The 18058-nt window shown below is 39.3% G+C and overlaps 1 protein-coding gene across 11 annotated transcripts in view; it reads right to left on the bottom strand.

Moving 5' to 3' along the window:
* AFF1 (AF4/FMR2 family member 1) overlaps window positions 1-18058 on the bottom strand; it is a 192672-nt gene that overhangs the window by 120159 nt on the left and 54455 nt on the right. Inside the window, exon 1 of one of the 11 annotated variants that reach the window (XM_045819948.1) lies at window positions 9984-10515. The exons of 9 other annotated variants lie outside the window; for them this stretch is intronic. In XM_045819948.1, the coding sequence (XP_045675904.1) occupies window positions 9984-10003 (20 nt within the window). In that variant the 5' untranslated portion in view covers window positions 10004-10515. Of the gene's footprint in view, window positions 1-9983; window positions 10516-18058 lie in introns of those variants that run through there. One more of the 11 variants, XM_045819954.1, reaches the window with a different exon arrangement.

Raw genomic sequence — 18058 nt, 5'->3', positions numbered from 1 at the left:
CTCATGGCCCATGTGAGACCAAGTACCTCACACTTTACTATTCTCTCTCACAACTCCCTTGTTTTAGTCACAGCAGTTAACACAAGTTTCAGTTTACTTGACCAGTTTGTTTGCTACTTTCTGCCTGTCTCCTTCCACCAAACCAGGAGCCCCTCTCCTGGTGGGGAGAGAGATGCTCTATCTTAACTAACTCAGAAACCTGCACACCCCGTGGCGGGCGAGCTCGTAGAGAGCAGTAAGGCCCTCCTCAACACATGACATGGGTAACTAATATTGAAAGCACTGTTCACACACATGAATATGCCACAGTCACAATGCTATTAATATGGATGTGATCTTTAAGTAGGTAAATTAATACCTAGAAGCAATGAATTCCATCACCACCGCTGTGATGCATGGAGGCCGCAAAGCTGAAAGCACACTGGGCAGATTCAGTAAGGCAGCTGTGATGAGAGAACTAACCAAGGCCTCCCCAGCTTTTTTACAAATGGCAACAGAATGCTAAAAAGGTACTTTCACTACCATACAATAATTTCAAACCATTTCATAAAAGAATTTTTTTCATAAAACAGATCTATCTTCTCCTGAAGTCTACAGCACACCACCAACTGAGAACACACAGCCACCACCTTCCCCGGCAGGGCCCACGTCTGAGTGATAATTCCCAGAAGCTGCACTCAGATAACATATCTCTGCCTGTGAGGCTGTAGTGAACAAGAACAGCTAATTTTGGCCTAAATGGTTTTATTTAAAAGCACACTGAAATAACAATTTCTAGGGCAATTTAACAGTTACAAAATAAAGAATTTATGTTTAATAATATATTTTCGTTATTTGAGGGGTTTCTGAATTGTAGGTTGGGAGTTTTGTTTGCTATTTTGACAACAGCATGCATCAATACTTTAAATTGTATTTTATTTTTCTTTAAGCATACCTTGATGTAAGTTTCTTCATCAAAAAGCCCAATCAACTTAAATACTATAACGGGATATTTTATAAGAAAAATGAATTGTGTTTTTAAGTCATATAAATTTAAAACATAACATTTTTAAATAAACAAATGCAAAATTGATCACATCTCAGAACCACTACTTTCATACCCCAGCTGACTATGAAGACAGTACATAACTTACAATAAGTTGACTGAATTACATCAATTTAAACATGGGCTACAGTGGACATATAGTTTGGAAAACAGGTTGGTGGTTTCTCGAAAGTTAAGCATAAAACTATATAGGATCCAGCATTTCTACTCCTAGGTTATCTAACCAAGAAAAAGGAAAATAATGTCTACACAAAGGCTTACATGTTCATATTAGCATTATTCATAATAAAAAAACAAAACCCTGGAAACAACCAGCCTATCATATCTAGACAATGAAATACTATTTAGCAATTAAAAGGGCAGAGCTACTGGCACATGCTGTGCCATAGGTGAACCTCAAAAACACTGTGCAAAACCCCACAAGATTCCATGTATGTGAACACACACAAAAAGCAAATGTACAGAGACAGAAAGTAGCTTAGTGGCTGCATGGGGCTGGGAACAGGGATTCCCTGTAAGTGGGCATGGGGTGGGGTGGGGGGGGGGTTATACTGGAGGGACGAAATGTTCCAAAAGTGCTTATGGTGACAGCTGGGGCACTCAGTAAAGTAGCTAAAAATCAGTGAAGTGTGCACTTGAAACAGACAACTTTTATGATAGTAAAATATACCTCAAAGTTGTAAAAAAATTGGGCGAGGAAGAAACATTCATAAATTAAGAAATGACATTGGAGATTAAAGATCTGAGTGACAGTAACACTCACTGCCCCCTCCTTACACCAAAGAAAGGGAGCTATTTCCAGAGTACCAAAAAGACCAAGGAGGAGCACAGCTTCTACTTTGCTCTTTTAAAACAAGGGATGAGACAAATATTTTAAGGGTGTCACCACAGAATATGGGCGACCTCAAGAAGAAACCAAATTTTATTCTAGGCTTATCATGAGAATTTTCATGACATTTTAAAAACCTACGAAACAAACTCCGCAGTAAGTAAACACAATGATTCTCTCTTTATCCTTAGACAAACATGACTGCTAAAATAAGAAAAAGAAAAAGGTGTTTGTAAGAAGAGGCCCCATGTGAGGGTTAAAACAAAAGCTTCACACTCTCAATACAATTGGCAAAATGACAGGATTAACAAACTTATTTTTTTAAAACTTTCAATTTAGGGCTTTTATTTGTTTTCTGGACATGAGTCCCATTTAAAAACATAAACTAAGTTTTAATTGGCTTACTTTGAATGTCACTAAAACCAAGTGACATGACAAGCAGACAACACTAATCTCATTATTCTTTTCAACATTTTCAGGTAGCAGAATTTCATTGTGAAATAAATGTAACACATTGGCTTTCATTTGGGTTTTTACTATGCTAATGTTAGAACAGGTTGCTGCCTAATTTTTTCCAGGTGGTATGAATTTGTATTTACACAGCATCATCTAACTCTGAAAGGGGACTGAGGGGAGAAACGATACACAGACTATAAAAGAATAACAGAAAAACATAATTCCTAAAAGTGTAATTGCTGGGTCAAAGATGCTAGAAAAAAAATAAATAAAATGATAGCTTTAGCTTTGCATTACTGGCCAGAACTTTATACCACTGAATACCCCCTTTTAATGAATTTTAAAAATAATTTAAAATGTAGCATATTAACTCAATGTGAGGCTCTGTTTCCCTTTAAATAGCGATTTTCAACTGTTTTCATCTTGTGGGACATGTAAACTGATCACTAGAATTCAGCACACCAGAAAACTATACATTATCGCCAACCTAAGAACAACAACAACAACAAGAAGAAAGCAAAACCAGATATAATTTTGATTCATTCACACCAGAGAGCTGTTGTCATTTTTTTATCTGACAATCTAAGGGGAAAAGAGGTCAGTGCCCCTGACTAAGTAGTCAGGTATTGAATATTTAAAATTCTTGAGGCACACCAGTTGAAAACTGCTGCTTTCAATGATTTTTTAGAAACCATAACAACACATACCCAAATTTTTATTAGCATTTTGATAAGAGAGCTACCAACTTGCTAGACAAGGGCATCTTAGAAATCTCTAAAGTAAAATATTAATATTTCAGTTGTGAGGCAAAAATAGGTGATTTCTGCAAAGCTGGGTAGGAAACATTTCATATTTAGTACAAAACAATGGGAACTGGTTAATTTCATACCACTTTCCATAAAAATATATCCAGAGTAAATCAGATACACCTGTATTTTTAAAGCAGAGAATGGGGGGAAGGGAGAGAGGCAATTTAACAAGTTATCCAGATGTACATTATCCAGGATAAAAGTCACATGATAGTCTCAGTTCTATCACAACCACAAAAGCATATGCACCAAATCAAAATTTAATTACACTGCACAACATAGTTTGTGAATTGTGCTTCATATATTTTGACTGCCCTGCTTTTGACAAGGCAGTTTCCTGAAGGAAAGTTCCAAGAACTAAAGTTACAACACCCACATACCAGAAACTGTTTCCTGGATTTCATTACAGGAACCAACATCTGCTATAATTTTAACATTTACTTCCCAGTAGGAGTCTTATTTAAAAATTTCTGTTGAATATTATTTGTTCAACAACAGTAAAGCAAGACAGTGTTTTTGTTTAAAATAAAAAACTTTCATTTCAAATTCATAAACTTTAGATCTAATTGACAAATCACACTTACAGCTTTCCCCTGGGAACGGAACCAAATGCCACTTGATAAAGGGGGCAGTGGGCAGGGGGGAGCTGGTGTTTTGGAAGGGAGCCCAGAGTGGATAGGAAAGGGTAAATTAAGTAAATTAAATATCCAGGTCCTTGAAACAGTTCATGGGCAAGTTCTGCATAATTAAACATTGGGCATTACTCCTTGGGGCCTTCTTTTTCCATTTATTCTTTAATATAGGTGCATTTGGTCATTTCAACTAATACAGTTTGTAATAAGTACATAAATTTATATAGGTAGGTATCTACCTTCTCCACCAACCTCATGCCTATTTCAACAGGGTGGGGGGTGGGGCATGGAAAGCAGATTGTATATACATGAGTATATATTAAATTGAATGCAACTGCATTGCACAATATATATTGTAGTTTATATGTCTCGCACACACATCCCCATTTCAGAGTGTGGTAGGTAGGTCCCTGGCCTCAGAGCCAGCAGGGCTCCACCCCAAGCTGCACCCTGCATGATCTTCTTAAGTCTAATCAACTTGGAAACCTTGCATTTAGTATGACCGTACTGCTCCTAAAATATTCTTTTACTTTCATTTAATTGCCCATCCCACAGTAAGCAATGCTGAAAAGAAAGGCAATATCCTTTTGGATAAAGTAGAGGTAAACCAGTCTCTCAGGAGTCACACCCTTAGGGCTCCCCAGTCCCCCACAGGAAGGGTCATGTGGCCTGCAGATCCCCAAGGGACCATCATCATGAGTCATTATGGGGAAGAACAATTCTTAGTACCTTTAGAATGTGCCCTTCGGAAATATAATGCCTAATACCAAAATAAAGACAATTTAGGTGTCAACAGAAATACAATACACTTTTCCCTTTCTGTTTGCTTCAGTTCCCATTGACAAGATTTCACTTGGGATTTCTTCTGAATATATTAGGTAAGTCTGACATCAAATTACTGCTTTGAATAATAGCTTTAAGAATCTGATAGGATCAAAGAACAACAACAATAAAAAAGAATCTGATAGGCATTCAATCTGGCTAAAACAAAAACAAAGCTGGTAAACCAACACAAGAAAACAACAGACATTCACCAGAGAAAAAAGATTTTCAGGACATTAATTATGTTGGCTGTAGGTTAAGCTTTAAGTCATGGTGGATAGATGCGAAAAGAAAAAAGTTTGCACACGGGAAGGACTGTCAACACACGGTCACTGCCACGGCACAAAAAGTCAGCACTTGGATGGTTTTAAAGTTAATTTTTACTATTGGGTGTCCAGGGCATTAACACCAAAAGCTATAAATCTTATTTTCCCCCCTGATGTCTAAAGACAAATTTCATCTGATGCATTTATATTTGAGTAAGACATTACTGTGCATTCTACTTGCTGTAGTATTTTGAGCAAATGAATACATGTTATATTCATAGTAAAATGAATTGAGAACACTCTGAAGCAGAGGTAAAATGCAAGTTTAGCATTCCCCCCAGTTTTTTCACATAAGTAAAAAAAGCTAGGTAATTGTTTAAACTGTAAAAGTTATGCACCCACCCTCTACCAATAAAATGTAACTGAACCACAACAAAGAGATTACAATACTGAAGCTTGCTATGTTTATAATTCTGAGCCAATAAATTCTGTCCTAAAGGTGCAGACCATATTCCCAAGCAGTACAAAGGGGAAATCAGGATCACTATTGCTTGTAGTCCTTTCTCACATATCAGACTTTCTTTTTTAGAAGACAGGAGATTCTGGAATTAAGTTTCTTTGCCAATCTTGGAAAATAAACAAAATGAAGACATTTGCTAATAGAAAACCAAGCTTATATATTTAGAAGCAGTCAAGGTGCATGTTTGTATCTCAAAGCAGGCACAAAGCAATCAGTTTTCTAAGTCTTCCATTTGACAGCTATCAGGTAATATATAGCTTTGGATGCTCAAAACAAATAAGTGAGAGTACCAAAATGAGTAAATAATTTCTCTTATCCATGATTAAGATTTTCTCATTACTGAAAATATTTGATATTGAAATTGTTTAAATATAGCATTCACTGAATTCCATTTTCAAAAGAATATAGAAGCAGTGGTTGAATACCTTTTCATGGTCTAGTATAGAATCCCCTAAATCTCTCAAGGGATCACTTTGTTAATTTTGCCAAAGAACATCCCCATAAACCAGCTGACTGAAAAAATGACTCAATCCTCCTTCCCATCTTTATCATGGAAGGAGCTCTAGTCTGTGAGTCAGGAAGCTCAGCTGTGCTCTCAGGATGAACTAGCAGGAAATCATTTAAGAGACCTGTCTGTGTTTCTCTTCTGTCAAGGACATTGTTTACAATGGTGTCATAAGGGAAAAAATGAAGACATTCACTGAGTCAAATAGTGCATAAATTATTTCCCTCTTGAAATCACTTCCTTGAACTGCATTTTCCAAAATACCATAGCAATCATCTTTGATCTTTGCTTGTATTTACTTGGAGCTTCTTTGCTTTTAGGAATTTTCTTCCAAGGTATTGGTAGTTCGTAAATCAGGGGTGGGGGCAGAGGGTGGAGCAAACTGGTTCTACACTAGTTTAACAGCATTGCTTCTTTTTTTGTAATGGAAAAACTTCCCTCATGAAAGTCAAAGAGAGTCACCAAAGACCAGCTTCATAATAATTTTGGGAACAATCTGATTTTATTTTATTTTTTTCTCTTTAAAAACTTCATTAACAAGTCAAATTCAAACAAACAAACAAACAAACAAACAAAAAACAACTGTGGGAGAGCTGATAAACCTAATTTCCTTTTGCTGTTTATGTGAAAGTGCTTTCTTTTGAGATGTTCTCAGTCACCAAATGCTACTCTCCCAGAGAATTAGTTCAACTGCCCGACTCCCACCTCTGCACCCCTCACCCTCAGGTAGGAGCGGGCCAGGGCTTCTCAGGTAACACAAGGCGCATTTTAAAACAAATTAATCCTTGATGGTAGTTGAAGGTATGTATATATTCCTTCCTAGAACTCAGAGATTGTTTCAATAAGGGAGTGAGCAGGGATTGGGAACCACACAAAGCACTCCTTTCTAGTTTATCCATCGACATACTCTTCAATATAAAGCAAGCTAATCCTCAGAGGAAAGGACACATCTGCAAAGTGTTCGGATTCTATGCCCATCCCTGCCCATCACAGGCTTAATGGTTCTCAAAAGAGGGCATGCCAGGTTGCATACTTCTATAAAAATATAGTCTCCGTGTGCTTTAGATCAGAATTTGGAAACAAAAGCTAGAATCTGTAACTCTTTCACATTACAGAAAGCAAGTTTGTTACTATTCCCACTAGGAAGTATAGTCAATGTATCTGCTGTGCTTATAAATTCCAGAGAAAGCATACACAAACCTGAGAGCTGAGGCCATAGCACACTCCTGCTCTAACTACTGCTATAGTTGTGACGGCCTTTTACCACAACTCAATCCAAATATTTAATGTTTTCAAAAGATTGAACCAAAATTTAATTCTTAAAACTCAGGCAATTAACCTTTTCCAATAAATGTCTTTATTTTCTAGAGAAGAAATCAACCATAAAACAAAACAATTAATTTCCTACTTTTAGGTTTTAAAATGAGGAAGAGGCATATACAATCTCAATTTATAAAATTTCACAAGCCAAGAAATACTTAGGTAGGTCCTTCCCTTATGCAAAGTACTTTAAACTTATTCAACGGGATACTTAAAAAAAATGTGAGCTAATGTCTTGCCTTAAGAAGCTGACCATCGAGAAAGAATACACGGCCTACCCTATACACATAAAAATTAGTCATGTACCACCCATTATTGACAAATCAAGAATATCACCTAATAACAATGCCAAACAATAAAAGTGCCACCATCAGTTCACGTATTCACTATCAGTGCCACAAAATTCAGTTCATCTAAGTTCCCACCTACATCTTTCACTAAGAAAAAAAAATCAAATTGAAACTCGCACAATGAAACTACCGTGGTGAGAACATACTGAGCTATGAAGCGATAGGTCCATTGAGTCCAGCAATCTAAATTACTTGTTTCAAGAGCAAACAGATACTATGTGTGGCACATGGGCAAGATTTCACCACCTCAGATTTTATTTATTTATATATATATATGTATGTGTGTGTGTGTGTGTGTGTGTGTGTGTGTATATATATATATATATATATATATATATATATATATATATATCACAGATGATGGTTCAGTTTCACTTAGGGGACTACTCAGGGCAACTTGGCCCAACTTTGAGGTTTCCCTGAAATCCACAAATATCTGCAACCTTCTCCACATAGTCTCTCTTTGGATCTTAAAGGTTACCCACTCTCCCGGCGTCTAAATGAGCTTGGACCACATTCCAGATGTAACCGAAGAAAATGAACATTTGCAATTTGTGAGATATACTCCCACGATGCAGGCTAAGAAAACAACACACATCGTGGACCTTGTGGCTTTGTTCCTAGTTCAATGGCATGTATGAAGACCAGGTAGCAGAATGAAATACGTTGGGTCCTTCTATTTCAGTTGCTGTTAAATTGAACTACCACACTAATAACTCAGATTGTTACATGTTGGAACAAAGCATTTTTAGCAGAAACTGCTTTTTGTACACTTATACTGAGGCTCTGCAGCTCCCTTTTAACACCTCACCTCAACATTAAAGAGGGGCCTGGAAGTGAGGAAGTGCTCAACACTGTGACCTCAGGCAAGGACAGGCTGGCTGGGCCTCAGTTTCCTTAACTAACCCAATGTGAAAATAAAAGCACTTGCCTACTAAATAAAAATGACAGAGGAGAATCACAGGTAATCCAGTTAAAGTCACTGTGACTGCATGTACAGCACTGGCCAAAGCAGCTAATAAATCTGTTTATTCTTACCTAGTGTAAGGGTTAAGGCATTGAAATCCCTTACACCTGAGTTCAAATCACAGCTCTATATAGTAGATAATATTTACTGAATTTCTTAAAGGTATTTTATTCTGTTTCATGCAATTGACACCTTTGACAGTTGAATTTCAGTGGAGGTTAGCAAAAATAAATAGGCAACTTTTGTTTCTAATCCAAGTTTTTCTACGACTTGGCCCCAAGTTAAGGACCCCTTTTCTAGAAAAGTTAATAAAATGGGGGCAAGGATTAAACCACTGTGTTGAGAAGGTTAAATATACAAAGCAGGTAACACATACGAGGTGCTCTATACAGAGAAGTTCCTTTTCTTCCTCGAAAGTTCTGTCTCTTTGGTAAATTTTTCAAAGTCTCATCTATCCTAAACTCCCACATCAAAAATCTCTATTTCTGAATGATCTGTCTGCACATTCAGAAATGTGGTTAGCCTTGTAAGATATCCCCAAATCACTATCCCACAAATATCAACCTGAAGAGCCCTCCTAATACTTTAATTCTGTGACGCCAAACTGCTTTGTGGTAAAACTACTGTAAAAGCTAAAATACACACACACACACACACACACACACACACACACACACACACACTCCAAACTTTCCCTTTGCACCAACTGCTGTCAGAACTAAAATGAAATCACACAACAGTCTGAATCGTATAATAAACACAAATGCCTTGTCATCAGTCTTTAACGCTCGTATTACAAAACACGTAAAAAACCACGGAAAGTCAGAGCTTGAGGTTCTCACAACAGGGCTCCTCGGACACCAACTGCTGTTCGTCATCCTCTCCCCTCCGCCGGCGGCACACTCCCGGTCTTCGCCGACTCAGCAGATTCAAGCTGTGTCGTTTTATGTGGAATCGTGCATTTTAGCAGTAAAATCTTCAATCGCTCAGCGGGCAAATTCTCAAACCCCCCTCTCCAAGGTGAACTGTTTAACATTAATTGGTTTACTAAGCTCTGCTCACAACACCGGAGTGGGGGAAAAAAAATCAAGAGAAGCAAATGGAGGTGCACAGACTAAATGAAAATTTGGGCAAAGGCAGACAAGTTCAATCAACTTATTTCTCCGGAATTAACGATTGTTTTTGTAAGAGGGCAGAAATTTAACTTTAATGCTAACTTTAACTCAGTCGCTCTGCTCCACTACAGGACCTGTCTAGCGTGTTCTCTAAACCGTTTTTTTAATCTGACATTAAATAGCGACCCCCGCATCAGGAACGATGCGAAAGCAATGACAAAGCCGCTTCCTGCCCGTCTTCTCCGCAGCCAGCAGCAACCCGACCTGCCCGCGCGCCCCCACCCCGCAACCTTCAGTTCTCCCAGCCACTAACGGGCTGTAAAAGTTTCTCTCCGTGCCCGCCTTACCTTGACTGGGCTGCCATCATTCAGCTGGTAGAGCTCAGGGTCTCCTGCCCATCAGAGCCTTCCACCCGCGGCCCTTGTGCCAGCGCCACGCTCACCATTTGCCGGAGCCCGGCGGGGACGGCTCCGGAACGCGGCGCCCGCCCGAGGTTGCGAGGTTGCGGGGCTACCTGCTCCCGAGCCAGGGCGTCCTCAGCGCAGCCTCGGGCTCGGACCGTATTGGCTCTCCCTAATCCTGATGGACATCCGGGCACCGGGGCCTCCGCAGGCAAGCTACACTTCGGACGGGCCGGGGAGCACCGCGCCCGGTTTCGGAGCGAGCGCCCCAGGACTGCTCCGGAGAAAGGTGACGGAAGAGGCCCACGTCCGAAGCCCACCAGCTCACGGCTCCCACCGAACAGCACCAGAACTCGGGCCGAGGTGGAAGAAAAAGGAGATCATCTTTTGGATCACTTAAAGTTGTCCGAGCTCGCCCGAATACGCCCCCCGCCACCCGTCAAGAAAGTTCTGGTGGTACAGTCCTGCTCCTTAAACGGGCAGGCGCTGGGCTGGTCCAGGCTGGAGGCTGCACCGCGCGGGAGGGGGCGCCCAGCCCCAGCGCCGACGCAGCCAATTCGGACGTTCTGGTGGAGCCCCGCCTGCAGGCTCCCGGCTGGTGCTCTGCCAAGCTTTAACAATGTACAAACACACCGCCGGAACACACGGTACCCGGCCGCTCAGAACTCCAGCTCCAATTTGAGCATTTGATGGAGACTGGGCCCCAAGAGGCTGCAGTGGGCAAGGAATAAAACCTAACCAGCACACCACGTTCACTACTTTTGATCTTTGCAATGCGAGCTCTCAATCAGGAAATGTTCAACTAAAGCACACTTGTTTTACTTTGCTGGCTTTCAGTTTTGATTTCATTTTACATTGAGACAAATATTTACAAAACGCCCTTCCTTTTTAGGGGACAACATGCAGATTATAAACGAAATGGAATCATTTTGGCTCTTCAGGGGTTGGCTAAATTTTCAAAAACTACTGAGGATGCAAAAGAACAATATTGTAAACGTAAGAAGTACAAAAGAAATCGCATATTATTGAAGGCCTAGGAACGCATTTAAGTTTAAACTGTGTCTAAAGCTAAGCAGGGGGAAACTTCCATGAGTAGAGATGGAGTGAGGTTGTGTTTCAGCTGTCATGGGGACCACAGCACACTGTAGGAGCTGGAAATTCTTAAGTGAATGCCTGTCCTGTAGACTCCCTGCTCTAGCTAGAATCATGACAGTGCTGCCCATCTCACAGAGATATGCCAGACTATATTACTAAGAAACCATGGAATACAGACATGTTGATGTCTGGCGCGCGCACACACACACACACACACACACACACACACACACACACACAGCTGGGAGGCTGGGGGTGGGAGGAAGGCCCAATGCATATCTATTTGTAGTTCTCGAAGTGTGATTAGTGGACTCCTGAGAGTCCCAAGACCTTCTGAGAGGTCAAAACTATTTTTAGAATAACACAAAGACATTATTTGTCTTTTCACTGTGCTGACATTTGCACTCATGGTGAAAAAGCAATTGTGGGGAAACTGCTGGCGCCTTACCACTAATCAAGGCCGTGGCAGCAAGTGAAACCAGTAGTCCCTGCATTCTTCGCTGCATATTAGCAATTAAAAAAAAAAGTTTCCTTTACGAAAGCTCTTAAGGAAACAAGCAGTAGGAACTACTACCTTATTAAATCTTGACCCTTAAGTACAGGTCATTTTGATGTTCTCTATAACAAAATGAGAAGTACACATGAAGCATTCTGCGGCTGCAGAGTGAAGTACAATGTGTGTCCAGAAAAAAAGCACTTGGGCAATTGAGTTGCGAGCTGCACTAGCTATTTTTTCATGGACTACCATTTCTATTTGAACGAACAATTGACAAAGTGTGGGTGCTCTGACTTGGGTAATTGGGCAGTCATTTACTTAAAAATGAAGAAAGTGAGACTGTTTCTTCAAGGAAAACAACTGATAGTATTTACTGTCAATAGTAAATTTTGAGCTTTCAAGCATTTTGGATAAGTTCACATCTGACACTGTGAGCTTGACAGCTTCCCAATACTTAGAGACTTTTTCAATGAGATAAGAACAGCAGTGAATGTGATTTTAGAAGATCTGCAAAACTTAGTGATCAATATTATCTGAATGGTACAAAAGCACACGTGGGTAAAAGATCCATTGAAAGTGCAAGAGAGAGCAATATATTATAATATATCAAAGTGCAAAAGAAGTCCTGGGCAGGTAGCTCAGTTGGTTAGCGCATCATCCCAGTTCAATCCTAGGTCAGGGCACATAACACAGCAATCAACCAATGAATACATAAATAAGTGGAATAACAAATCAATGTTTGTCTTTCTCTCTCTGTAAAAAAAAATCAATAAAGTTTTTTTTTAAAGTTCAATAATATGATTTCAGATTCCACACTGCACCTAACCTTTAAGAAACTATGACTTGTGGTGTTTGGGCATAGTATCAGAAAAGGTATTAAAATACTCCCAGTTCTGTGTAAGACTGAATCTTCTTTGTAGACTTCAACCAAAACACTGTAACAGATTGAATATAGAAAAAGCTAGACAGTAAAGAGATTTGCATAAAGATAAAATAATTCCACTCCTCTTACTAATTTTTTCAATTTTGAGATAAAACATTTAATGAATTTTAGAGTGCGAAGTTATTCCATATCACTTGCTAATACTTCCAAGTCTCCCTCACTTCTCCACACTCATTATGGCTTCTCTTATGTTAAAGGTAATATTATTACATTACAGTTATTCCCATGCAACCTCTTAGCACCTAGATCAGCCTTCACAAAATGTGGTCAAATCACCTGGAACATGTATATAAACTTAGACTCCAGAACTACTGAGTCAAAAGCGTTATGGGGTGAGGTCCCCGGCATGTACATTTCAGCAAGTTCTCCAGCTAATACTCGTCTCTTTATATGTGAACCATTACTCAGACCGTGCATATTTAGAAAATAATGTTAAGAACTTTTTGATTCAGTGTTGGTCTATACTCTCTCAATCACTTCAAGGATCACGGTTAGACAGCATTTATCTTCATTCCTAAGAGATCTCTATCACACAATAAAATTCGTTGATACATAACGAAGATTATCTTCGTTGATTACGTTCTTTTGCAATAGAGTGATAAACCTTAAAGAAAACAAAGTATAAATTCAGGCAAAACTCTTCTCCCAAGAATTTTTTCTTGCCATTTCCTCCCCATTTTTCTCTTGCTGTTATAAATACTCAATATCATTTATGCATTAAACAAAGTCATATCAGACATCTAAGTAAGTTGAAACAATATTTAATAATAACATTTACTCAAAAATTTCCCATTTACCACAGGCTAGGAACATAACAACTCTAATATTAAATTTAATTTTTCTCTATGAAGTGTGTCAGTTGTCCTGGTATTATTTAAATACTATGAAGATATGAAAAAAATACAGCAAATATTTGCCTAAAAGGAAATATGGAACCAACAGCAGATCAGGATTACACCTGAGATTCCCTGGGCTCTCAAGATCATTTGTAATATACATTACTGTGGGTAATATGAAACAAAAGTGGGATTACACTCAATTTGTAATAAATCTAAAAATACTAGAGGAAAGTACAGGAGAAATTCTGCAACTGAATACTATATGTGGCTACAGAAGTACTGAAACACAAACATGGGTGTTATTATCTGCAAGTGTTTTGAAAACACCATTGTATCCTTGTTCCGCAATGACACTGAATAAAAAGACTTTCTTAACCTTTTGGTGGCACAGAGTTCTTTGGCTTTCGGATGAAATTTGAGGATACAGGACCATGCTTACAACATCTGTTATACTTGGATGTGGTTCATGATGCCCTGTAACCCACTTAGCAAGACCTGAGGCTCTGTAGACTTCAGGTGAAGAATTCCTGGGCCCTAGAGTATGCTCAAACTGGACCAACTAATACATCCAACTTAACTGTCAAATCAGTGGTAAGATCACTTGTCAATCTTCACTGCCCCTTCAAAACCTTAAGACTATATTAGTAATTGCCCGGTATGGTGAATGTTTGTTTAATCCTTACCCGAGCATATGTTTATCGATTTTGTTTATTTATTTATTTTTGACAGAGAAAGAGAGGAAGGGGGAGAGAGACAGAGAAACATGGATGGGTGTCTCCTATACACACCCCAAGTGAGGATCAAACATGCAGCCTAGGTACGTGCCCTCACCGGGGATCAAACACACATCCTTTTGCTGTATGGGACAACACTCCAACCAACTGAACCATGTGGCCAGAGCACAGTGGATTATTTCTAATGAAAATAGTGAAAAGATGTTACTTGAAAGAAAAAAATAATTTAGTAATTTTTTCTGTTCAGTGAGAATATGCTAATCACTGCTACATTTTCTGAATTCATTAATCCTATAGCAACAAGGTATGCTAAAACCAAAAAAGGTAAATTACTTAATAAATAGGGCAGAATTTATAAGAATTTAATAAACAGGGCAGAGTTTAGATAGACTATTCTATTATCTGAAATGGGTTCTTGAATCACAAGAGCACCTTTTCATTAGCTCTTCAAATCAATGAGAGTGAATGAGAGTGGAGCAGCACCAATATGCACGGCACGTGTCCTGAACCACACATCTTAAGTTCAATCACACATGTGCACAAGATATTGTTATCCTAGAGTGAAAACAGATTGATATTTTAAAGGCTCCATCATTTATTTGGCAAAACATGGATAGATATATGTTTAAAATACAAATATATTTTTAATTGAAGAGATAGATGGCAAAATCTTTCTAACATATCGTCAACTTTTTAAAAATGTAAACAGTCTGCCTTAATTGGAACAATAAAATACTTCATTCAATGTATACATTTGTACCATGACAGTCATTCAGTGATTCTACTCTTCAGTAGCATTTTTGGTCTACAAGACACATACGTCAAATTTCTTCACTAAGAAGTGTTACTTCCTTTCAGTGGAATGTTGCTTAATGAGGACACTACAGAAACCACTTCACCAAGAGAAGGGTGCTCAAGGTTTCCTCTGGGAGGTCCCAAACACCAAGCACAGGAAATGGGAGGAGAGACAAAGGAGGAGAAAAGGATAAGCAGTCCCTGCAGAGGAGAGACAGCAGGGAATAGCATAGTGAGCATCACTGAAAATTAACTGGCTTCCTCCCCACTTCAGCTGTGACCTCAACACAAAGCAGTCCTGAGAAAGTCCTCTCCTTCCCCAAGCCATCTTCCAAACTTTACTCCATACCTCTCAGATCCTCTACCATGGTTTTCAAAATTGGGGTACAGGGAAATTTTCAAGAAGTGTGAGGGCAAAGATTTCAATTAACTCTATTACCAGGTCCTTAATTTGCAAATTGCTCTATACTGAAACCAGGGTTCAGGCTTTCCTTTCTTGTCCCACTTGCCTTTCCCTCCTTGAACAAGAAAGCAGGCCTCTCCCTCATCCCAAATCGATCCCAAAAAGGTACACTGCTCCAGGGTATAAATAAATACCTCTGAGGCCCCAAAGGAACAGTTCTAAATATTAAAGGAGCATCCCTGAACTCAAATTAGGACACATGAGTGGTGGCTTTTCATTAAAGACATCTGGGTAATTCCATGCCTCACCTATCTAGCTATATATGTATATCAGAATGATGAAATGAGATGGGCAAGAAGTCAGGTTTTCTCTGACAACTCTCAGATGACAGGCCTGAGAATGAAGACTTGGAGTTTTTCAACATTCTGTTGGGGTTACACAAAGATATTTAAAAACTACTGCCAACTTTACTTCTTTCTTTAACTCTTTCTCTGCTTCTGGTCTGTACTTTTCCACATCTCCTTCTACTGTGCATTGATAAAACATTCCTCCTTCCCCTCCCCAATATCCTTGCCCATCCTTGCCTATCCTGAGAAAAAGTAACTTTTTCTCAGCCAACAAATGAGCTCAAGTTCCCTCAATGCCTCATCCTAACACACACACATTTTTTTAGACTTTTCATTTTGGAATAATTTTAGATTTACAGAAAAGTTGCAAACAATCTCCATATACTTCTCTATCCACTTGCCCCATTTTCATGTCATTGTACAATACCATCTGATATTTATCAAACTGAGAAATATTACAATGAACTAGACTTCAGATTTAATTTGATTTCATCAGTTTTTCTATCAATGTCCTCTTTCTGCTCCAAGATCCAATCCAGGCCATCGCCCATTGCTCTGTGTCTGCGACAGTTTCTCAGCCTTTCCTTGTTTTCCGACACCTTGACAGTTTTGCGTCGCCCTACATGGGCTTGTCTGATGTTTCTCCCTTCAAGAGAGGGAGGGGATTATATTCCACCTCCTGTAGGGTGGTAGTGTGTACACATACTACTTGGAATTCTTCTGTAAGAAAGAGTTCCTTCTCCAGTTATTACTTTAATCAATCACTTACCCAATGTTTGTATCAGTATGGACTCACTGGTATTTTATACTTTGGGTTATAATCCAATACTACATGATTAATTTTGTTGCTCAAGTTGTTCTGGCCTTGCCCACTGGGGGCTTTTTCAGGTTAGCTCCTTGTCCCTGTAACTTGCTCCCATTTTGACTTTGACTTGCCTTTGGAGCACTTCTCTACTTTCCGGCACTACAAGATGCTCCAGGTTCATCTTGTCTTTTCTCTACCCCAGTTCCACAGTCAGTCTTTCTCCCACTTGTCATGTCAGTCTCCTCTCCTTAAAACCTGCTTCCCAACCTCCTTCTGCCATCACAGCTGAACTTTCTAAACAAATAGTCTGCTTCCTTTGTAATGCCAGTGACCCAGTGACCATCTTCCTGGAGGCTCCCCTCTGTGAACTTCTAAGATACCACTCTTTTTAGGGAGCAACTCTCACTTTATTTTGTAATTCTTTCTGCTCACACATCCAGGATCCAATGTAAAGAACCAGAAAATTTCACTTACCTCTCAGTGTAAATGCTGTCTTGGAAAAGATCATCAGTGACTCTCCCCAAGTGTCACGCTAACCCAACTCCAAGTCTGTTCTTCCCAGCTGCCCCCAAACACTTTCCTGAGTATGAAAAGGCACTTGGGAGATTGTCTAAAATAAACCGTTCACTTAGTGAAAAGTACATCACACTAGTGATGCCAAGAAAAACCTATCACTCAGCCTGCATACTGCTTGGGGCCACAAGGGTGGTTTCTCCATAAAAGAAGGGGGGCTGATCACCACCAGAGACAGAATGGGAACAGACAAGGGGGTGGGAGGATGTGGCACAGAGACACAAGCTCATTTAGTTGAAAACTTTAAAAACTCCATAGCTCTATAATGTTTTTAACTGTAATGATTAACAATAAACCCCTTAAAATTGGATTTGCCTTAAGTTTTCGGTGAGCAAAACCCGCTGAGTATGCACAACAACGAGCATGCAGGGGGAAGCAGCAGTGATGCTTGTTAAAAGGAATGGCGAGTGGGTGAAGGAAAGAGACACCAGCAGCCTGAGAGATGGTTCCAGGCCTGCAGGTGACCCCTAGCAAGTCCAACTCAACAAGGCCACAATTAATCTGATTGGCCCCAAATTCCACCGACACCTCTCCCCTTGGTCCCTGGGTTGTCCATCAGGGACCAATCACCCAAACTAAAGATCAGCACTCACTCCTTTTCCTGGCTCTCCCTCCACATGTAAATCACCACAAAAATCCCAGAGTGCTCTGGAGATAGTAAAAGTGCCAGGGTACAAAGAGTGTTACTTTAAAAATTTTTTGAATTTATAAAGCTAGTCTCTAATTATTTTTTCTCCCCCTGGGTTGACTATGCTTTCACTCTCCTGTTTTACAAAATATTTAGTAGCATGGAAATATATAATATAATATAATATAAGGTTTTTTAAAAACAGTTGCAATACACTGCATTTGGTATGATTCCACTTCATCAAAATTGATTAAATATGCATATTTAATCAAAATGCTAGCCATAGAAATTCCTGGATAGAAGGATCACATGACTTATTCTAGGTATTTAAAATTTTTCTAAATATTATAAAATAAACACACA

This window comes from Phyllostomus hastatus, unplaced genomic scaffold (genome assembly GCF_019186645.2).
Source record: "Phyllostomus hastatus isolate PE091 unplaced genomic scaffold, TTU_PhHast_1.1 phas_scaffold_39, whole genome shotgun sequence".
NCBI lineage: Eukaryota > Metazoa > Chordata > Mammalia > Chiroptera > Phyllostomidae > Phyllostomus > Phyllostomus hastatus.
Note: the sequence above shows the minus strand (reverse complement) of the source record. Positions and strands in the feature narration are given on the sequence as shown.